We start from the raw sequence: 21,972 nt of genomic DNA, 5'->3' as shown, positions 1-21,972 counted from the left end.
CCCCATGGTCCTTACGGAGTCCCCAGCATCCTCTACGGGCTAGGTGAAAGATTTACCAGTAGGTGTAAAATCTTATTTTTTGTGCTCTGCGGAAATAGAAACAATACATATAGACTGCATCTCTAACTCTGCCTGTTACGTCCTGCAGTGCCTGTGTTTCACTGATGGGGTCACTGTTGCCCCAATGCCACCAGCCCAGGATCACAAAAGACTGATGGATGGAGACAAAGGTCCCAACACGGGAGGAATGGGAGCCTATTGTCCAGCCCCTCAGGTATGTCCCAGGTCTGGAGTATGTGGCTCATGTGATGCAATCTGATTAGAGCCATAAGATATCTGCTTGTAGGCCCTGTCTTCTGTGTTCGAGATTTATAAAAAATAATATTATTATTATTATTATTATATTTTTATACATACTGCCGGTGGGGTGTATCAGGAGGTAGATCTGTGTCGGGGACTGCGTTGAATACCCCAATTCCACTGACACAGATGGCCGTGTAATAGGGACCCATAGGGTTGGTGGGTTCGAGCTGCAGCTGTTGGGCGTCTCTGTAGGCGGCCCATTAGCTGAGGCTTGAGCATGAGTTCTCAGCCTCTATTGCATAGCTGTCCACCTCTGAATGAAGCCCTATGATTCTCCTTCTTTCTTTACCACGTTAGATCTCCAAGCAATTACTAGATGAAATCCGGGGTTCTGTATTGCAAAGAGCAGTTGATGGAATTCGAGAAGAGGGCAGCCCATATATTGGTGAGTGGCTCTTCTTGAGGGATGCAGAGATCATTTATTTAAGGTGGAGTTAACGCTACAAGTTGATTGACTGACTGACTGACTGGGTTCACTACAGAACGGAGTTCAGCTAAATGAGTTTGTCACATTGAGTGACCTTTCGCATAATGTTTTTTTCAGGCGTTCTCTATGCCGGTATCATGCGTACAAAGGAGGGATTTAAGGTGCTGGAGTTTAACTGTCGATTTGGGGATCCAGAATGTCAGGTACGTGGCACGTTATTGTAAATGGATTAATATGGAGCTATTCTAATGTGTTTGTTCAAATGTTTCTTCTTCATTCACTGGGGGGACACTGGATGGGGGTGACTGGAGCCTGGCACTTTAATTATTTTAAGGACTGTACTTGGCTCCTCCCCCTCTTAACCCCAGTTTAGATAATTACATTGGGTTTTTTTTTTTTGGGGGGGGGTTTGCACTTCATTTCCCTTGGGCAGACGTCTGCCTGCACCGTGTGTTCCCTATGACCCCTAAGTCTGTTGCCTATTCACCCTTCTTTGCGTAGCAACACTATGAACGAAGATTAGCGCTGGGCAATTCATCGGGAGACCTGGTACAACTAGCCTCTCTACACGTCTTGGTCTGTTGCATCCTATTGTAACTGAATGCACAAATACGTCTATTGCAGACTGACTTGCTCTGTGTTCCTAATTGGAAGGATTCAGTGTGGAATAAATATTCATAAATACTTTTGTATCATTTTAATGTTTAAAGGTTATTCTGCCGCTGCTTCGGAGTGACCTGTACGAGGTTATCCAGGCCACCATGAATGGCCGGCTTGCCACGTGTATGCCTGTCTGGCTAGAGGATCATGCTGCTGTTACGTTGGTGATGGCCAGCGGGGGTTACCCTGGTAACTATGCAAAGGGCCTGGAAATCACTGGTAAGTGGCTTAGTCTTAGTGTTCTCTGACCTGTGTAGTTGTTACTCTGCATGGATAACAACTGTGATCAGGAAAGATGGGTCATTTTAGTTAGTGTTGTGTATCTAGAAAGTTACTTGTGTTTCTTGACTTTGTGGCTCATTCCTTTTGGGTTCTCTTCCAGGACTTACTGAAGCCAAAGACCTTGGCCTGCAGGTGTTCCATGCTGGCACCGCTCTAAAGGATGGCAAGGTGGTCACCAGCGGCGGTCGTGTTCTTACGGTTACGTCTATTGGGAAGGATTTGGTGTCTGCTCTGGAAGAGGCAAACAAAGGGGTTGAAGCCATAACGTTTTCTGACGCAGTGTATAGAAAGGATATAGGTTACCGCGCTATAGCGTACCTCACGCAGCACAGGTGTGTATTGGAGGACCCGTGATGAAATCTATGGTGACGTGTTCTGATTTACAGTGGTGGTGGTCTATGTAGTTGTACTTTATATTAATAAAAATAAATGAAAATAAAACCCAATGTTTTTTATTTTATTTTGTCCATTATGTTTTGTTAAGCATCCTTAGGTGGCACAGATGGTAAACCTTGCACGGCCTGGGATTAGGAGTAACGCGCTTTTGGTATCTGAGACGTGACCCAATTGTGTTTTTTTTTTTCGTTGTAATTTAAGTTCCATGTTAGTTTTCCTTACTGTACTTCTAGCATGTATTATTCTATGGTTGCTGGATATTGCTGAACTCCCTAAGTCAGCATCTCCTTGAGAAGTGTCCATTTTGTGGGTATCTGAGGTAAAACACTCACCATGTCATTAGCAGCACTGTGTCCCATATTAGTTATGAGGTGTTCAGTATGAATAGCCAGCGTATGGTTAGTATTCCAACTCCGGAATCCCGATTGCGGCAATTCCGACGGGTGCATTCTGTACCCTAACCTCCTACCTGTCTGCAATCTAAACCTAACCCTCCCCCCTCAGTGCCTAACCCTAACAATCCCCCGGTGGTTGCTAACCCTAAACCCCCCCCCTGCAGCTTAAGCCTAACACCCTCGGGAGGTGCCTAAACCTACCCCCCCCTTGCAGCCTAAATCTAACGCTGCAGTGCATACGTACCTTTTGGGATTTCGGTATCTCGATTCTGATTTTCCTCCAGGATGCCAGCATCTGTATTTTAACGGCTGTCAGGATTACGGCTCCCGGGATCTTGAACGCATACCGTGATGAGCTCCCCATGCCTCTGTTGGAACCTCTGAAGTAGCAAAATGGCGCAGTGGTCAGGGGCTTGTCCTCTCTGAGATCTAGTGGCAGGAAAAGGCGATGTTGGTCACCATACTCGTACCAAGAGCATCTGTACCCTGTGTTTACCAAAAGTCTATTTTCAAGGGAAACTAATATTTGATTGTGTGCACATGTGTGATTTATTATGGTTGAAGTCGTATTTGTAATGTATAGAATTTATACATCATAATAAAAGGTCTGCTTACTCCCGCACCTATCCTATCCTAGTTCTGTGGTGGGACGATTATTAGAGGAAAGTTTCCTATACGTGTGCTCTCTATCGCCAGGTCCCTGACATACAAAGACAGCGGAGTGGATATTGGGGCTGGGAATGCTCTTGTCCAGAAAATTAAACCTTTTGCTAAAGCCACTGCGAGACCAGGTATGATGGTCCAGGTACAACATGTGATCCAAGTGAGCAGCCTGATTGGACAGACAATACTGAGTCTCTGCCCCGACTTAGTGAGCTTTCACCATAAGGCCCCATCCTCTAGTACAGGGGTAGTCAATGGGGTCTATTCATGAAGCAGTGAAGAGTGGTTGCCATGGGCAACTTCTCCAATCAGCTACTCCGTATAATTGTATAGTATGCAAATTCTAAATGTTCAATGCTGATTGGTTGCCATGGGCAACTTCTCCTGGTTCTCTTCTCCACACTTTTCACTGCTTCATGAATAGACCCCAATTTGTAGCACTCCAGCTGCTGTGGAAGTCCATGCCCTGACACAGTTTTACTCTTAGTGCATATGAATATTGGCAGGGCATGCTGGGATGTGCAGTTCTACACAGTTGCCTTCCCTGGCTCTAGTATAATGACCACTGTCCGTTCTCGGAGTACGTGAAGTGTTCTGTTGATCAGTAGATATTTGTGTCTGATGGTACCACAAAACAAGTGTCTACGTGGCCATGAGACTGTTGGATTAAAAGAAGGGGTGGGGAACTTTTGGCCATCCAGCTGTTGAACTACACATTCCAGCATGCCCTGCTACAGTTTTGCTATTTGGTCATGCTAAAACGATTGCAGGGCATGCTCAGATGTGTAGTTCGGGCCGCAGGTTCCTCACCGCTGGATTAAAGACTAGTATTCTGTATTGGACAGTTAATGTAATCATGTATCCATCAATTTCTGGGCTTATTTTGTGTATTATGGATGTTTTGTAGCCCATTCTGTATTTTATTTGCACAACATCACTTTGTGGCTGTAGCCGTGACAGAATATCTGCCCACAGGGTGCAATGCGGAGCTTGGAGGCTTTGCCGGCCTGTTCGACCTTAAAGCTGCGGGATATATGGACCCCATACTAGTATCCGGGACTGACGGTGTAGGAACAAAACTGAAGGTAAAGCAGAAATTAATTTTCCAACGGTTCCTGGCTCCTGCGTCTGTTTAACGCAAAGTTGGTGGAAGTAGTTCCCAGCAGAGACGACACTGCTAACAAATCATTCTCTCATAAATCTGCAGTAACAGAGCATCTGAGTAGGACGGTGTAATGAAACATTACGTTCTGCAGATGATGCATCCTCCATGATGTTTGTTCCAGAACCCTTTTAGTCTATCATACCACAACCTTGCTCACCCATTGTCTTTGCAGATTGCACAGGCATGTAACAAGCATGACACCATCGGGCAGGACCTAGTGGCTATGTGCGTGAATGACATCTTGGCACAGGGAGCAGAGCCTCTGTTTTTCCTGGATTACTTTGCCTGTGGGGCCTTAGACGTGTCCGTGGCTGGATCGGTGGTTGCCAGTATAGCCAGAGCTTGCCAAATAGCAGGATGTGCTCTTCTCGGTAATGTTCTACATGAATACCCATTTCCTCTCCCCTTTCCAATTAGCGAGTATTGAAGTGCCAAAATCCAAAAATAAATATATAGTGGGTTGTGTTTTTTTGTTTGTTTTTTGTTTGTTTTTTGTGTATTTCTTTGAAGCCTCTTACTTGCCGTTTGCCTGGCAGGTGGTGAAACTGCGGAGATGCCGGGAATGTATGCCCCTGGGGAGTACGACTTGGCCGGCTTTGCTGTGGGTGCAGTGGAGAGGGGCCACATGCTGCCACTTCTGGAGAGGATCACGGCAGGGGACCTGGTTATCGGCGTCTCTTCCTCTGGCGTTCATAGCAACGGCTTCAGCCTGGCCAGGAAGGTGCTTGAGAAGTCGGGACTGGAACTATCTTCAGCAGCACCGTCTGGGTGTGGGGACATGACGTTGGGTGAGCCTATGTAATGTGCAGTGCTACTATTTCTCACTTAACCTGAATAATATGCATTTGATACATAGTTCTACATACGGTTCCATATGATTACCCCTGGCTGTCATGTCTGTCTGTCTCCTATCCATACACTGTATAAATTGTGGTCTCTTTAGAGACATTCTAGTGACCCTCTGTTAGAAAGGTTGGTGAACATTTCTGTTACGGGGTAAATGTGATTGTCTCTATAATCTGCTTTGCGTCTCAGGAGAACTTCTATTGACGCCTACCAAAATCTACAGCAAGAGCCTCTTACCCATTCTTAAGTCTGGCTGTGTAAAGGCATACGCTCACATTACTGGGGGTGGACTGCTGGAGAACATTCCTAGGGTCCTGCCTGCATCTCTTGGAGTCACTTTGGGTAAGCGAGAGGAGCAGTGGCTGAGGTTTGATAATGGAACTCCTGATATTACACAGGGCAGCTGCCCTCGCTGCATTGATGCTCCCATTGTTGCAGCTTCTGTATTCCAGGCTCCTGAATGTGTCCTATTTTCAGATGCCCTGTGCTGGAGGATACCAGGAGTGTTCTCATGGCTGCAGAAGGAGGGAGGTCTGTCAGAGGAGGAACTAACACGGACGTTTAACTGTGGGATTGGCGCAGTATTGGTGGTGGAGAAAGGGTTGGCTGGAAAGGTTCTGATGGAGGTGCAGGCGGTGGAAGAAGCGTGGATTATCGGGGAAGTGTCCTCATGCCCCAAAGGTCTGCGCTCTCTGTATAAGTGGTTTTACTCATCTCCCCCCCCCCCCCCCATGTATATTTTTTTTTCTTTCATATATAATTTATCCCCTTATACATAAAGCCATAGCCTGCGTTGCAAGGTCCGGCTTACAAGAACATTTTAATGTGTCTGAAGGCTAAATTTGATGACGTTTTTGTATTTTATTTTTTTCACGCTTTTATTTTTATAATATTGTGAAATATTTGAAATGTCACCATAGTCTGCTCTCCCTCCTCCCCTGACTTAATGGGGTCCCTTCTGCACTGTTGGGGGACCACGATTCTGTCCCACTGTGACGAAGCTCCTTATGGGCCAGATGTACTAAGCCTTGAAAAGTGATCAAGTATAGAGTGATAAACTACCAACCAGCTCATAAATGTGAATTTTCAAACGGGGCCTGTGACATAGCAGTTAGGAGCTGATTGGCTGTTCCGTTATCTCTCTCCACTTTATCACTTTTTCTCCTTCATCCACTAGGGGCCACTGGAGCGTAGTTACAATGGGGAAATAGTAGGCAGTAATTGGGAGCTGGCACTTTAAAAATTTTCACACTGTGGCTAGCTCCTCCCCTACTATCTCCCCTCCAAGCCAGTCTTAGTATGTGCCCGAGGTGAGCTGGTTCACTTGGGTTTAGCTGAAGAATTTTTTCTTTTTTCTTTATTATTTTCTTTTTCTTTCACACATGCACAGACTGGCAGCTCTGCCACTGCCAGTCTGCACCGCGGGAGCTGCCGGCGGGGTCCCATCGCAGCTGCGTGCGGCTCGGGATGGGCCCCGGCTGAGGGAGACACTGAGCTCTCCTGAGTTGGCGGACACCGCTGCGTGCGGCGCGTGTCGGGACCACTCCATCCAGCAGAAGATTATGGCAGCGGTAAGTAACAGTGGTCGGACACCGCTGCGTGCGGCGCGTGTTGGGACCACTCCGTCAACAGAGGCCGGACACCGCTGCGTGCGGCGCGTGTCGGGACCACTCCATCACAGATTCCGGCCGGACACCGCTGCGTGCGGCGCGTGTTGGGGCCACTTCATCAGAAGAGGACAGTGGTGAGTACAATCCCCCCTCCCCCACCAGACTGATGTGTGATTTTACAAATTATGTGCAGAGTGAGACTTTAGATGTGACTGTCTTTCCTGCGTTGTGTCCTGCCCCCCTTATAACGCTGCAGTGCATCAGCACAAGAGAGGGCGCACTTACTAGTTTGAAATTGGCGCCATTATGTGGGGGGCGGAGCTTCAGCCCGCTCTGTAAGCGGGCTCAGCACTTCACTCCCCGGCTGCAGCAGACAGGCAGCCGGGTGCTACATTTACACTACCCGGCAGCATACAAGCTGACAGGCAGCCGGGTAATACATAGCGAAAAAAATTAAAAGTGGCGCCGAAAAAGAGGGGCGGAGCTAACTCCCGCTCCGTCCGGCGGGTTCAGATTCTCAGCTCCCCGGCCGCAGCATACAGGCGGCCGGGGGGTTACACACCGCTCCCCGGCCGCAGCACATTCCTCTCCAGGCTGTGCAGGGAGGATTTCTTTGCATATACAGGCGGCCGGGGGTTACACACCGCTCCCCGGCCGCAGCATACAGGCGGCCGGGGGGGGGGTTACATTTAAAATATACAGGCGCTCCCAGGCAGCAGCAAACAGGCGGCCGGGGGTTACATTTACCCGCTCCCCGGCCGCAGCAAGGCGGCCGGGGGATACATTGGTACGCGAGGCAGGGGGGGCGGAGCTAACTCCCGCTCTGTACAGCGGGCTGTCTCCGCTTCCTGCGCCGCTACAGCACGCCGCTCCACAGTCTCCCGCTGAGGGGGGAGTAAAGGTTTATAACCCGCTTTACTCAGCGGGCTCCCAGGTCTCACTGTTGCTAGGCAACAGACCCTGTCTCTGGGGTTTTTAGCTTTTCCAACATTCCTCCCTGCAGTAGAGTCCTCTGCCCGGCATTTCCTAACTTCATACAGAAGCTGGGACTCAGTTCATTAATAATTTAAAAATCTACTGTCCAGTATTTCTTACCTACAAATACATCAGTAATTATCTACCCTATTGGGTTCACACAGTATTTATCTACCCGATTACCAGATATAGGGGATAAAACAATGTTTTCTAATAACAGAATACCCCACATAACATTTTCCCCCATCTTTTCTCACAGGCTGGTCACCATTTAGAAAAACCAGCGGAACCTCCGAGAAACATCTGGTGCACCGTAATTAGTGGTACACTACATACAGGGACCAGGGTTGTGATCCCAACAAAAACCTACTTTAAAGCTCCTACTCTGTCACTGCAGGTTATACTGCAGACATTACATAGGGCTACGCAAGTCAGAGAAATACCTGTTAGGTGGGGATTGTGCGGGGCAGCCATCTCTTCAGCCCTCAACGCAGGGCGGGGTGTTGCCTTCCCTTTATTATTCCTTGGTGTCACTAGTTACTAATGCTATTTGTAATTTGGGAATATGTGTAAAGCATCAGACAAATAGCGCTGTGGCTCAGTACGCTAGTAGCGGGTATCTGAACAGGGGTTTGAATCCAAAAAAAAAAAACAACTTTAAGGTGAGCTCCTATAGCCTAGGGCTAAGACTCCTGTCCCACAGCGCAGCGTTACTGGTTCAGGTCTCCGCTGCTCCAGAAAGTTTATTTGAATCGTGTCGGTCACTACACATTATCGTGCAGACCTTACATAGGGCTGTGTTTATTTAACCCACCTTTTCTCCTTTCGTTTGTCTCACCTGGGATAGTCAAAGAATTCCCTCTTAGGTGTGAAGTATGCGGCGGAGCCATCTGCAGAGCCCTCCACGCACCTGCAGGACACTCCTGTTTGAACAGCTCAGATTATGCAGGTAATGTCACTATTAACCAGAGACCTTATACGTCATTTCACCTCTCCAGGTTTCTAAAGGAACCTTGCTAACCTTCCATGTTACAATACTGATGATGTCTGTTTTCTGTGGAGTCTGAACCAGTGTCTCAGAATATCCAGGTGCATTATACAGCAGTTCGTCTGATACTGCAGGTAAAGGAGGCGGACACGTCAAGTCCATCAGGGTACAACGCCGATGACGAAATGACAGCGACTGGTCCAGTATCGGATGAGCTGGGCAGGCTCCGGTAGACACCCGAATACACAATTTCAGGTATCAAACAATGTTTGTTTTCCTATCCTTTCCCCGCAGACGGCAGGAAAGGGTATCAGAACCTCTCCAGGGTATACCCCTCGATGTATCACCGGTCCAACAAGCTGCCGTTTTTTCCTGAGGCAACCTTGCTCAGGCATCCATCGAACGCACATATACGGCAGCGGGGTTCTACCTTGTCCGGAGCAGGTAGGTTGTGGAACAATCGTCCTCTAGGTTACAGGATGTTTTGCATCAGGATCAATTGATACTTTGGTACGGGTCAGAATCACGATTCTGCTTTATGTTCTTTGGAGGTCTTCACGTCTGCAGACTCGGAACCTGCATTTTCGCTTGGCCTGTCTTAACCCGACGACCTCTGGGGCTGCGACAGTGACAGGTGAACATGAAATCCTATGGGGCAGATGGTTCAGGGGAAGGAACTTTCTGCAGGATTTCTTAAACCATTGGAGGTAAGTCCACTTTGCTTTCTCCTACTACTGCCCCAGCTCCAAGACAGACCTTTACCGGTCTTTCCTTTAGATTTTTCCGTGCCCTTTCAAGCTTTCGACTCCACACGGGCGATATCTCCGTCGCCAGGGGATCTCAGGGCAAAAAGTTGAAGCAGAGGTTCAGCATCCTCGGTCCAGTCTGACTTTAAGTCATCCTATACACCTACTACAGGTCAAACCTTCCTACCACCTGGAGGGTCCCAGGGTAGGCGCATGTCGGGGTCCTACGGAGAGTACTGAGAAGGCTTGGGCGGTTACAGACTAAATTTTGTAGTACAACCGTCTCAGGAGTCAAGAGAGTCATACTGCAGTCGGCGCTCCATATGCTTCTAACCGCAAAGGAGGTTGATCCCTGTTTTTCAGATATCATTTGAATCGGGACAGTTCTCAGGCCTTTGTTTTCTTTTCACGTTCCGAAGCCTGTGGGCTCGGCCAGGCCTATTCTGGCCTTAGAATCCTTTCAGTCTGTGATTGCTAGTTTTGGACAAGATAGGGAGTTTTACGTGTCCCTTGTCTGCAGGGAGGCCTGTTTACTGATTTCCGTTGGGTTTCCTCAACGGGCTTTTCTCAGATTCGCATTACAGGATACTCATTCTCACTGTCAGTCCACTTCCATTCGGTCTCTCTTCCACTCACACAGGGATCAGGAAGATCACAGAATAAATCTTTCAAGGGCAGGAAGTACGTTGGTCCCCTAATGGGACAATCTACTACTACTATCCCACTTTGTACATTAGGTGGCTTCTGAATATCCGGAGGATCCAGGAGCTTCTGGTTCGACACGGATCCAAAATTATGCTCCTCGTAGACATTTCTCAACACGGTCCGTCGGAGGATTTTTCCTTCCTCGGCACCAGGTACTTTATTTCTTCAGTCAAGCTGCGACGCAATGAGTGGTCGCCTACATTCCCCTCTGAGCGGGGGACAACAATCTTCTTTCCAGGTCAAGCCGCCAGGTCAGACTCCCAGGTGAGGGGACATTCCCCGGAGTTTTGTCAACTGGTCCGCTATTGGCGGAGATTTCGGATCGACCTCAGGGCGTTCTGACTGACTCTTTAACCCTTTCCTACTCTCGAACGTGAGCTCTGGCGGCAGTAGCCGAGGAGGCCCTCAGGGCTCCTGGGAGTTTTCTGGTTATTCTATCCTGCCTCCTTTTCTATTTCTACCTCTCTTTCGGTAACACAGGAGGGAAATATGCGTGCTAGTCCTCTCTGTGGCTCCGGTTGGGCCACGCATGACTTGAAGATACAGCTACACCTGTTGTCAGTAGAGGAGCCTTGGCTCCTACCTCGACTGAACTGTCTACTTCAACAGGGCCCTTTTCTTTATTCAATCTTACACTGTTTTCATTTAACCGTGTGACTGTTCACGAGACCTCAGAAGGGACGAGTTCCCTAGTTCGGTTAGGCCTACTGGGCCCCGATTTCAGAAGTCTGTTACCTCTTCTAGTTTTGCCACTTTTGGAAAACTGTATGGGACATACTAAGGAAAAAAGGGGTTTTCCCCTTCTTTCAGTTACCATTCAGCCGTCATCTTTGGTTTCTCTGGGAGTTTTTGCTCCGCTGCGCTTCAAACCACAGTGACCTGAATTTTAGGTCTCTGCCTTTTTTCGGATTTCTTCCAAAAGAGATTAGCCTGGCGGACGTAAGTTCGGACTCTCTTTCAGGGAGTTCTCTATTGGCAACTCCCCCGGCTGAGCTTCGGCCTCAGCGGTCGTTTCTTCCAAAGGGGATGTCCGTTTTTCATATAAATCTGACGCTAGTGTTTTTCGGTCCTCTTTGACTGTTGTCAGGGCTCGCCGACTCTCTCTACAGCGGTCTTAGGCTATTCGACGAAGGGCTTTTCTTCTTTGTTCTGTACGATGCTCCCGTACTAAATAGCCGGGGTCCCAGCATATGCTGGGCTGTTGGATACATCTGACCATCAGACAGTCTTCTTGGCGGTGGCTCAGGAGCCTCCGTTTTCCATTTCAGCGCACTTTACGCGCGTTGTGGGACCTTCGTGGGCAGCTGCCCGTGGGGTCTCCATGAATACTTTTTGTCGGGCGGACCGCCATTCGTTTTGTCAAATTCTACAAGTTTGACACTTTTGCGGCCTCTGCATCACAGTTGGCCGAGCGGTCTTACAGGACTCTCAGCGCTCTCCCACCCGTTCTGGGAGCTCTGGGACGTCCCCATTGTAACTACGCTCCAGTGGATGAAGGAGAAATCAGGATTTTGGTACTTACCGATAAATCCCTTTCTCCCGATTCCACAGGGGCCACTGGACGCCCGCCCAGCGCTGTTCCTCCTTGTTTTTTGCTTAACGGTTTGCAGATCACCATATGACTGCTTGTTGAGTTCGGGCTAGCCGGTTGTTTGTTAGGTTCTGTTCCAGGTTTGGTCTGTGTTATCCTGGTTTACAGGGCTTCATTAACCTCCTCTACCTTACGGTTTGTTTATTCCAGCTCTCCTCGGGCACAGTTTTACGTAGACTGGCTTGGAGGGGAGATAGTAGGGGAGGAGCTAGCCACAGTGTGAAAATTTTTAAAGTGCCAGCTCCCAATTACTGCCTACTATTTCCCCATTGTAACTACGCTCCAGTGGCCCCTGTGGAATCGGAGAAAGGGATTTATCGGTAAGTACCAAAATCCTGATTTAAGGCTTAGTACATCTGGCCCTATATGCCTGAAGCAGCACACTGAGAGCAGGCGGTGGGAATATACTGGCAGCCTATTCTCCTATTGTCCTTTCTGATTGGACGGCTATTCTGAGTTTTCAGTTTAAATGCTTTTTTTTAAACTTTTTGAGTTCTTTTAAATCTCCAGGAAACCCAGGTAGAATATTGACTGGATCTACCCACGCTGCATTCAGTGTGCACTGTTGGTGAGGCTTGGGTTCCGGGCTGAGTGTATCTTGGGATGTTTGGGGAGGGAATCCAGCCTTGGAGAGTGATAAAGTGAAGACCTTGCCCGTACCAGCTTCTAACAGTCACTTGAAAGGCTGCTAGATAAATGTATCTGGTTACTTTGGGCAGCTTCTCTTTATTACTCTTATTACTCTCCAAGGCTTGATGCACCTCCCCCTTTCAGAGCACAAAGGTCCTAAAACTTGTCTGAATTATGTACATTTCAGAACTATAAATTCTATCCACCTGCTGACACCGAAGTTTCCTTTCTCTGACGTCCTAAGTGGATGCTGGGACTCCGTAAGGACCATGGGGATTAGCGGCTCCGCAGGAGACTGGGCACAACTAAAGAAAGCTTTAGGACTACCTGGTGTGCACTGGCTCCTCCCACTAAGACCCTCCTCCAGACCTCAGTTAGATTCTTGTGCCCGGCTGAGCTGGATGCACACTAGGGGCTCTCCTGAGCTCCTAGAAAGAAAGTTTATTTAGGTTTTTTATTTTACAGATCTGCTGGCAACAGACTCACTGCAGCGAGGGACTAAGGGGAGAAGAAGCGAACCTACCTAACAGGTGGTAGTTTGGGCTTCTTAGGCTACTGGACACCATTAGCTCCAGAGGGATCGACCGCAGGACCCGACCTTGGTGTTCGTTCCCGGAGCCGCGCCGCCGTCCCCCTTACAGAGCCAGAAGCATGAAGAGTCCGGAAAATCGGCGGCAGAAGACTTCGGTCTTCACCAAGGTAGCGCACAGCACTGCAGCTGTGCGCCATTGCTCCAAATGTACACCTCACACTCCGGTCACTGATGGGTGCAGGGCGCTGGGGGGGGGGGTGCCCTGAGGGCAATATATGACACCTTGGCTGGCAAATCTACATCATATATAGTCCTAGAGGCTATATAGATGTAAAATTACCCCTGCCAGTATTCCAGAAAAAGCGGGAGAAAGTCAGCCGAAAAAGGGGCGGGGCTTCTCCCTCAGCACACTGGCACCATTTTCTCTTCACAGTGCAGCTGGAAGACGGCTCTCCCCTGTAGTTTTCAGGCTCAAAGGGTTAAAAAGAGGGGGGGCACTAAATTTAGGCGCAATATATGTATACAAGCAGCTATTTGGGGAAAAATCACTCAGTTATAGTGTTAATCCCTGCATTATATAGCGCTCTGGTGTGTGCTGGCATACTCTCTCTCGGTCTCCCCAAAGGACTTTGTGGGGTCCTGTCCTCAGTCAGAGCATTCCCTGTGTGTGTGCAGTGTCGGTACGGCTGTGTCGACATGTTGGATGAGGAAGGTTACGTGGAGGCGGAGCAGAGGCCGATTAAATGGGATGTCGCCCCCTGTGGGGCCGACACCAGAGTGGATGGATAGGTGGAAGGTATTAACCGACAGTGTCAACTCCTTTACATAAAAGACTGGATGACGTAACAGCTGTGGGACAGCCGGCTTCTCAGCCCGCGCCTGCCCAGGCGTCTCAAAGGCCATCAGGGGCTCAAAAAAAAAAAAAAAAAAAACGCCCGTTACCTCAGATGGCAGACACAGATGTTGACACGGAGTCTGACTCCAGTGTCGACGAGGTTGAGACATATACACAATCCACTAGGAACATCCGTTACATGATCTCGGCAATGAAAAATGTGTTACGCATTTTCTGACATGAACCCAAGTACCACATAAAAGGGGTTTTATTTTTGGGGAGAAAAAGCAGCCAGTGTTTTGTTCCGCCATCAGATGAATGAATGAAGTGTGTAAAGAAGCGTGGTTTCCCCCGATAAGAAACTGGTAATTTCTAAAGTTACTGATGGCGTACCCTTTCCCGCCAGAGGATAGGTCACGTTGGGAGATATCCCTTAGGGTGGATAAGGCGCTCGCACGTTTGTCAAAAGGTGGCACTGCCGTCTTAGGATACGGCCACCTTGAAGGAACCTGCTGATGAAAAACAGGAGGCGATCCTGAAGTCTGTATTTACACACTCAGGTTATATACTGAAACCTGCAATTGCCTCAGCATAAATAGTGCTGCTGCAGCGTGGTCTGATACCCTGTCAGATAATATTAATACGCTAAGACAGGGATAATATTTTGCTAACATTGAGCATATTTAAGACGTTGTCTTATATATAAAGGATGCACAGAGGGATATTTGCCGGCTGGCATCCAGAATTAATGCAATGTCCATTCTGCCAGGAGGGTATTAGAAACCCGGCAGTGGACAGGGGATGCTGCCTGTAAAAGGCACATGGAGATTCTGCCTTATAAGGGTGAGGAATTGTTTGGGGATGGTCTCTGGGACCTCGTATCCACAGCAACAGCTGGGAAGAAAAATTTTTTACCTCAGGTTTCCTCACAGCCTAAGAAAGCACCGTATTTTCAGGTACAGTCCTTTCGGCTTCAGAAAAGCAAGCGGGTCAAAGGCGCTTCCTTTCTGCACAGAGACAAGGGAAGAAGGAAAAAAGCTGCACCAGCAGCCAGTTCCCAGGATCAAAAATCTTCCCCCGCTTCCTCTGAGTCCACCGCATGACGCTGGGGCTCCACAGGTGGAGACAGGTGCGGTAGGGGCGCGTCTCGGGAACTTCAGGGACCAGTGGGCTTGCCCACAGGTGGATCTCTAGGTTCTGCAAATAGTATCACAGGGATACTGGCTGGAGTTCGAGGAGACTCCCCCTCGCCGTTACCTCACATCAGCCTTGCCTGCTTCCCTCTGAGAAAGGTAGTACTGGCGGCAATTCACAAGCTGTACTTCCAGCAGGTGAAATCAAGGTACCCCTCCTTCAACAAGGCCGGGGTTACTATTCCAAAATGTTGTGGTACCGAAACCAGACTATTCGGTGAGACCCATTCTAAAATTGAAAGCCTTGAACACTTATATACGAAGGTTCAAGTTCAAAATGGAATCGCTCAGGGCGATTATTGCAAGCCTGGAGAAATTCATGGTATCACTGGACATCAAGGATGATTACCTGCATGTCCCTATTTACCCTCTTCACCAGGAGTACCTCAATATTGTGGTACAGGATTGTCATTACCAATTCCAGACGTTGCCGTTGGTCTGTCCCCGGCACCGAGGTATTTACCAAGGTAATGGCCGAAATAATTATCCCATACTTGGACGATCTCCTTATAAAGGCGAGGTCCAGGGAGCAGTTGTTCGTCGGAGTAGCACTATCTCGGGAAGTGCTACAACAGCACGGCTGGATTCTGAATATTCCAAAGTCGCTGCTGGTTCCTACGACGCGTCTACTGTTCCTGGGTATGGTTCTGGACACAGAACAGGATAAAAAGGGTTTCTCCCGGAGGAGAAGTCCAAGGAGTTGTCGTCTCTAGACAGAGACCTCCTAATACGTATACAGGTGTCGGTGCATCAATGCACGCGAGCCCTGGGAAAGATAGTAGCTTATTACGAAGAAATTCCGTTCGCCAGGTCCCATGCAAGGATTTTCCAGTGGGATCTGTTGGACAAGTGGTCCGGGTCGCATCTTCAGATGCATCGGCGGATAACCCTGTCTCCAAGGGTCAGGGTGTCGCTGTTGTGGTGGCTGCAGAGTGCTCATCTTCTAGGGGGCCGCAGATTCGGCATACAGGACTGGGTCCTGGTGACCACGGATGCCAGCCTTCGAGGCTGGGGGGCAGTCACACAGGGAAGGAACTTCCAGGGCTATGGAAAAGTCAGGAGACTTCCCTACACATAAATATTCTGGAACGGAGGGCCATTTACAATGCCCTAAGTCAGGCTAGACCCCTGCTTCAACACCGGCCGGTGCTGATCCAGTCAGTCAACATCACGGCGGTCGCTCATGTAAACCGACAGGGCGGCACAAGAAGCAGGATGGCGATGGCAGAAGCCACAAGGATTCTCCGATGGGCGGAAAATCATGTGTTAGCACTGTCAGCAGTGTTCATTCCCGGAGTGGACAACTGAGAAGCAGACCTTCTCAGAAGACACAACTACCACCCGGGAGAGTGGGGACTTCATCCAGAAGCCTTCAAAATGATTGTACACCGTTGGGAAAGGCCACAGGTGGACATGATGGCGTCCCGCCTCAACTAAAAGCTACAAAGATATTGCGCCAGGTCAAGGACCCTCAGGCGATAGCTGTGGACGCTCTGGTAACACCGTGGGTGTACCAGTCGGTGTATGTGTTCCCTTCTCTGCCTCTCTTACCCAGGGTAATGAGAATAATAAGAAGGAGAGGAGTAAGAACTATACTCATTGTTCCGGGTTGGCCACGAAGAGCTTGGTAACCAGAACTCCAAGAAATGATCTCAGAGGACCCATGGCCTCTGCCGCTCAGACAGGACCTGCTGCAGCAGGGGGCCTGTCTGTTCCAAGACGTACCGAGGCTGCGTTGACGGCATGGCGGTTGAACGCCGAATCCTGAAGGAAAAGGGAATTCCGGAGGAAGTTATCCCTACGCTATTTAAAGCTAGGAAAGAAGTGAACGAAAACCATCATCACCGCATATGGCGGAAATATGTTGCGTACTGTGAGGCCTGGAAGGCCCCAAAGGAGAAATTTCAGCTAGGTCGATTTCTGCACTTCCTACAGTCAGAGGTGACTATGGGCCTAAAATTGGGTTCCATTAAGGTCCAGATTTCGGCTCTATCGATTTTCTTCCAAAATTGAACTGGCTTCACTGCCTGAAGTTCAGACTTTTGTTAAGGGAGTGCTGCATAGTCAGCCCCCGTTTGTGCCTCCAGTGGCACCGTGGGATCTCAACGTGGTGTTGGATTTCCTGAAGTCGCATTGGGTTGAGCCACTTAAATCCGTGGAGCTATAATACCTCACGTGGAAAGTGGTCATTCTGTGGGCCTTGGCGTCGGCCAGGCGTGTATCAGAATTGGCGGCTTTGTCATACAAAAGCCCTTATCTGTATTTTATATGGATAGGGTGGAATTGAGGACTCGTTCCCAATTCCTTTCTAAGGTGGTATCAGTTTTTCATGTGAACCAACCTATTGTGGTGCCTGCGGCTACTTGGGACTTGGAGGATTCCAAGTTACTGGATGTAGTCAGGGCCCTGAAAAGTATATGTTTCCAGGACGGCTGGAGTCAGGAAAACTGACTCACTATTTCTCCTGTATGCACCCAACAAGCTGGGTGCTCCTGCTTCTAAGCAGACGATTGCTCGCTGGATCTGTAGCACGATTCAACTTGCACATTCTGCGGCTGGACTGCCGCACCCTAAATCTGTAAAAGCCCGTTCCACGAGGAAAGGGGCTCTTCTTGGGCGGCTGCCCGAGGGGTCTTGGCTTTACAATTTTGCCGAGCTGTTACTTGGTCGGGTTCAAACACTTTTGCAAGAGTCTACAAGTTTGATACCCTGGCTGAGGAGGACCTAGAGTTTGCTCATTCGGTGCTGCAGAGTCATCCGCACTCTCCCGCCCGTTTTTGGGAGCTTTGGTATAATCCCCATGGTCCTTACGGAGTCCCAGCATCCACTTAGGACGTCAGAGAAAATAAGATTTTACTCACCGGTAAATCTATTTCTCGTAGTCCGTAGTGGATGCTGGGCGCCCATCCCAAGTACGGATTGTCTGCAATACTTGTATATAGTTATTGCCTAACTAAAGGGTTATTGTTGAGCCATCTGTTAAGAGGCTCGGTTATATTTCATACTGTTAACTGGGTATAGTATCACGAGTTATACGGTGTGATTGGTGTGGCTGGTATGAGTCTTACCCGGGATTCAAAATCCTTCCTTATTGTGTCAGCTCTTCCGGGCACAGTATCCTAACTGAGGTCTGGAGGAGGGTCTTAGTGGGAGGAGCCAGTGCACACCAGGTAGTCCTAAAGCTTTCTTTAGTTGTGCCCATTCTCCTGCGGAGCCGCTAATCCCCATGGTCCTTACGGAGTTCCAGCATCCACTACGGACTACGAGAAATAGATTTACCGGTGAGTAAAATCTTATTTTTTCTTGAGAACCCAGAAAATGTTGTCATTCTCTAATGGCGAACAGCCGTGTTGGTAGTAACACCCCACCACCCTATCCCTCTTCGTATTGCCCACATTAGTTCACCTTTTGCTTTAAACCTGTGTAAAGAGATTACATTGGGCTATTGAATAACTATTGCGGCTTATCTCTGTTATCACTGTAACCAGATGGTGGCCATAGACCAGAGAAATGTAAATTGACTTTATTGTAATCAAGGTTTTATTTTCACGTTAACCGTTAGCTCTGGGTAACCTTTAAAGTGACTTATGTTTTTTGTTAGACTCCTCGAGCGTGGAAGTAAAGAATCTGATGGCTGCTCTGCACAGTACAGAATCGCAGCCTCAACCCTATATCTCTGCATCCGTCTGTGGTGGACCCGACAAGGCATGGGAAGGGAGAGCGAGAGTGGCTGTTCTCATCTCCGGTACAGGTAATGACTCCCTCTGACTGCATCTCTGTATTCACCTGTATGACTCCAATGACTTGTGTCTGCAGCAGAAATGTATCTGTAAGTAGCTAACAGGGCTTCTGCAGGGGGTGGGAGTGGTTATGGTGTTGAGTGATTACACACTGATTTGCTGAGAGCTTCCTAGTTTACCAGTAAAGTTTTTGAGTTATAAAAGCTTAATGCTGCAACTAAAATGAGCAATCTGCAAAGGCAGCCAAATTAGGAATATTGGCGCAGATGTATTAACCTGGAGAAGGCATAAAGAAGTGATAAACCAGTGATAAGTGCAAGGTGATCTATGCACCAGCCAATCAGCTCCAATATGTAAATAAAGTTAGGAACTGATTCGCTGGTGCGTTTATCACCTTGCACTTATCGCTGGTTTATCACTTCCTTATGCCGTCTCCAGGCTTAATACATCTGCCCCATTGGTTGAGAAACTAATTGCTCTGGCTGCATAATGACACTAGTTAGCATCGCCGTCTCGCGTCACTGGGGTCACAAGTTTGTATGATCTCTCCCTGTGTGCACGCTGGTTTTCTTACATACTTACAAAAACTTACTGCCATGTCGGTTGGCTGTGGACTTCTAGTGCGTGCGTGTGCGTGTATGTATTATAATATATTTGTGTGGTAGGGAATTTACACCAGTGGGATTGATGTGAGTGACAATTCTCCCTGTACAGCGCTGCGTCATTGGTGGTGTGCTAGAAATAAATTATAAAATCAACTAGTTTTTTTTTATTTTTATTTTTTTTATTTATTTTAACATAAGGTACAAATCTTGAAGCTTTAATCAAGAGCACCAAGACTCCGGGTAGTGCCGCCTATATTGCCCTGGTAATCTCCAACAAAGCTGGGGTGGGAGGACTGCAGAAGGCAGAAGCAGCCAATATCCCAACAAAGGTTATATGCTCTAGATTTTGTTCCTATTTTCAGCTTTTTCAGGTTTGTGCTTTATTCTTCCAAACTCCCAAGATCCTACCCAGGCTCTGGATCTCCTGTTCTGGAGCCCTCTCTCCTTAGATACATAGAACCACTTGGCCTATCTAGTCTGTCCCCTTTTAACCTACGAAATAACCTCAAAACCTATTTGATCCTTAGACATAAGGATATCCTTACAAAGAACTATCTCAAGCATGTTTAAATTGCCTTACTGTAGTATTCTCTACCACCCCTGACAGGAGGCTATTTCACTTGTCCACTACCCTTTCTGTGAAGTAATTTTTCCACCAGTTTCCTCTGACCCTACATCCCCCTCCAATTTAAGCTCATGTTCTCGTCTCCCTCCTGTACCTTGTTAAAACCCTTGGTATATGTGAGTCTCTATCATGCCCCCCCCCCTTTCCCTTCTCTGCTCCAAACTATACATATTGAGATCTTTTAGTCTTTCCGGGTAAGTTGTGTGATGTAGGCCATGCACCATTTTAGTTGTCCTCCTTTGCACAGTCTCTAATGTATTTAATATCCTTCTGAAGATATGGCCTCCAGAACTGGACACAGTATTCCAGATGAGGCCGTACCAATGACCTATACAGCGGCATTATTACTTCTTTCTCTGACGTCCTAAGTGGATGCTGGGGACTCCGTCAGGACCATGGGGATTAGCGGCTCCGCAGGAGACAGGGCACAAAAGTAAAAGCTTTAGGATCAGGTGGTGTGCACTGGCTCCTCCCCCCATGACCCTCCTCCAAGCCTCAGTTAGATTTTTGTGCCCGGCCGAGAAGGGTGCAATCTAGGTGGCTCTCCTAAAGAGCTGCTTAGAGTAAAAGTTTTGTTAGGTTTTTTATTTTCAGTGAGTCCTGCTGGCAACAGGCTCACTGCTACGAGGGACTTAGGGGAGAAGAAGTGAACTCACCTGCGTGCAGGATGGATTGGCTTCTTAGGCTACTGGACACCATTAGCTCCAGAGGGATCGAACACAGGCCCAGCCATGGAGTCCGGTCCCAGAGCCGCGCCGCCGACCCCCTTGCAGATGCCGAAGAGTGAAGAGGTCCAGAAACTGGCGGCAGAAGACTTTTCAGTCTTCATGAGGTAGCGCACAGCACTGCAGCTGTGCGCCATTGTTGTCAGCACACTTCACACCAGCGGTCACTGAGGGTGCAGGGCGCTGGGGGGAGCGCCCTGGGCAGCAATGAAATACCTATACTGGCTAAAAGATACATCACATATAGCCCCTGGGGCTATATGGATGTATTTAACCCCTGCCAGGTCTCAGAAAAACGGGAGAAGAAGCCCGCCGAAAAGGGGGCGGAGCCTATTCTCCTCAGCACACAGCGCCATTTTCCCTCACAGAAATGCTGGTGGGAAGGCTCCCAGGCTCTCCCCTGCACTGCACTACAGAAACAGGGTTAAAACAGAGAGGGGGGGCACTTATTTGGCGATATGATTATATATATTAAGATGCTATAAGGGAAAAACACTTCTATAAAGGTTGTCCCTGTATAATTATAGCGTTTTGGTGTGTGCTGGCAAACTCTCCCTCTGTCTCCCCAAAGGGCTAGTGGGGTCCTGTCCTCTATCAGAGCATTCCCTGTGTGTGTGCTGTGTGTCGGTACGTGTGGGTCGACATGTATGAGGACGATGTTGGTGAGGAGGCGGAGCAAATTGCCTGAAATGGTGATGTCACTCTCTAGGGAGTCGACACCGGAATGGATGGCTTATTAGGGAATTACGTGATAATGTCAACACGCTGCAAGGTCGTTGACGACATGAGACGGCCGGCAAACCAATTAGTACCTGTCCAGGCGTCTCAAACACCGTCAGGGGCTTTAAAACGCCCATTTACCTCAGTCGGTCGACACAGACACGGACACTGACTCCAGTGTCGACGGTGAAGAAACAAACGTATTTTCCATTTGGGCCACACGTTACATGTTAAGGGCAATGAAGGAGGTGTTACATATTTCTGATACTACAAGTACCACAAAAGAGGGTATTATGTGGGGTGTGAAAAAACTACCTGTAGTTTTTCCTGAATCAGATAAATTAAATGAAGTGTGTGATGATGCGTGGGTTTTCCCCGACAGAAAATTATTGGCGTTATACCCTTTCCCGCCAGAAGTTAGGGCGCGTTGGGAAACACCCCTTAGGGTGGATAAGGCGCTCACACGCTTATCAAAACAAGTGGCGTTACCGTCTCCAGATACGGCCGCCCTCAAGGAGCCAGCTGATAGGAGGCTGGAAAATATCCTAAAAAGTA

At 48.5% G+C, this 21,972-nt stretch overlaps 1 protein-coding gene across 1 annotated transcript in view; it reads left to right on the top strand.

Annotated features, from left to right (window-relative positions):
• GART (phosphoribosylglycinamide formyltransferase, phosphoribosylglycinamide synthetase, phosphoribosylaminoimidazole synthetase) overlaps window positions 1-21,972 on the top strand; it is a 52,862-nt gene that overhangs the window by 18,764 nt on the left and 12,126 nt on the right. Inside the window, exons 7-19 of the mRNA XM_063956478.1 lie at window positions 149-274; window positions 661-748; window positions 908-993; window positions 1,501-1,669; window positions 1,833-2,064; window positions 3,220-3,314; window positions 4,162-4,271; window positions 4,524-4,722; window positions 4,888-5,139; window positions 5,387-5,539; window positions 5,675-5,878; window positions 18,604-18,753; window positions 19,546-19,676. Coding sequence (XP_063812548.1) covers window positions 149-274; window positions 661-748; window positions 908-993; window positions 1,501-1,669; window positions 1,833-2,064; window positions 3,220-3,314; window positions 4,162-4,271; window positions 4,524-4,722; window positions 4,888-5,139; window positions 5,387-5,539; window positions 5,675-5,878; window positions 18,604-18,753; window positions 19,546-19,676 — 1,995 coding nt within the window. The remainder of the gene's footprint in view (window positions 1-148; window positions 275-660; window positions 749-907; window positions 994-1,500; window positions 1,670-1,832; window positions 2,065-3,219; window positions 3,315-4,161; window positions 4,272-4,523; window positions 4,723-4,887; window positions 5,140-5,386; window positions 5,540-5,674; window positions 5,879-18,603; window positions 18,754-19,545; window positions 19,677-21,972) is intronic.

Source organism: Pseudophryne corroboree, chromosome 2 (assembly GCF_028390025.1).
Source record: "Pseudophryne corroboree isolate aPseCor3 chromosome 2, aPseCor3.hap2, whole genome shotgun sequence".
In the NCBI taxonomy this organism is placed as follows: domain Eukaryota; kingdom Metazoa; phylum Chordata; class Amphibia; order Anura; family Myobatrachidae; genus Pseudophryne; species Pseudophryne corroboree.
Note: the sequence above shows the minus strand (reverse complement) of the source record. Positions and strands in the feature narration are given on the sequence as shown.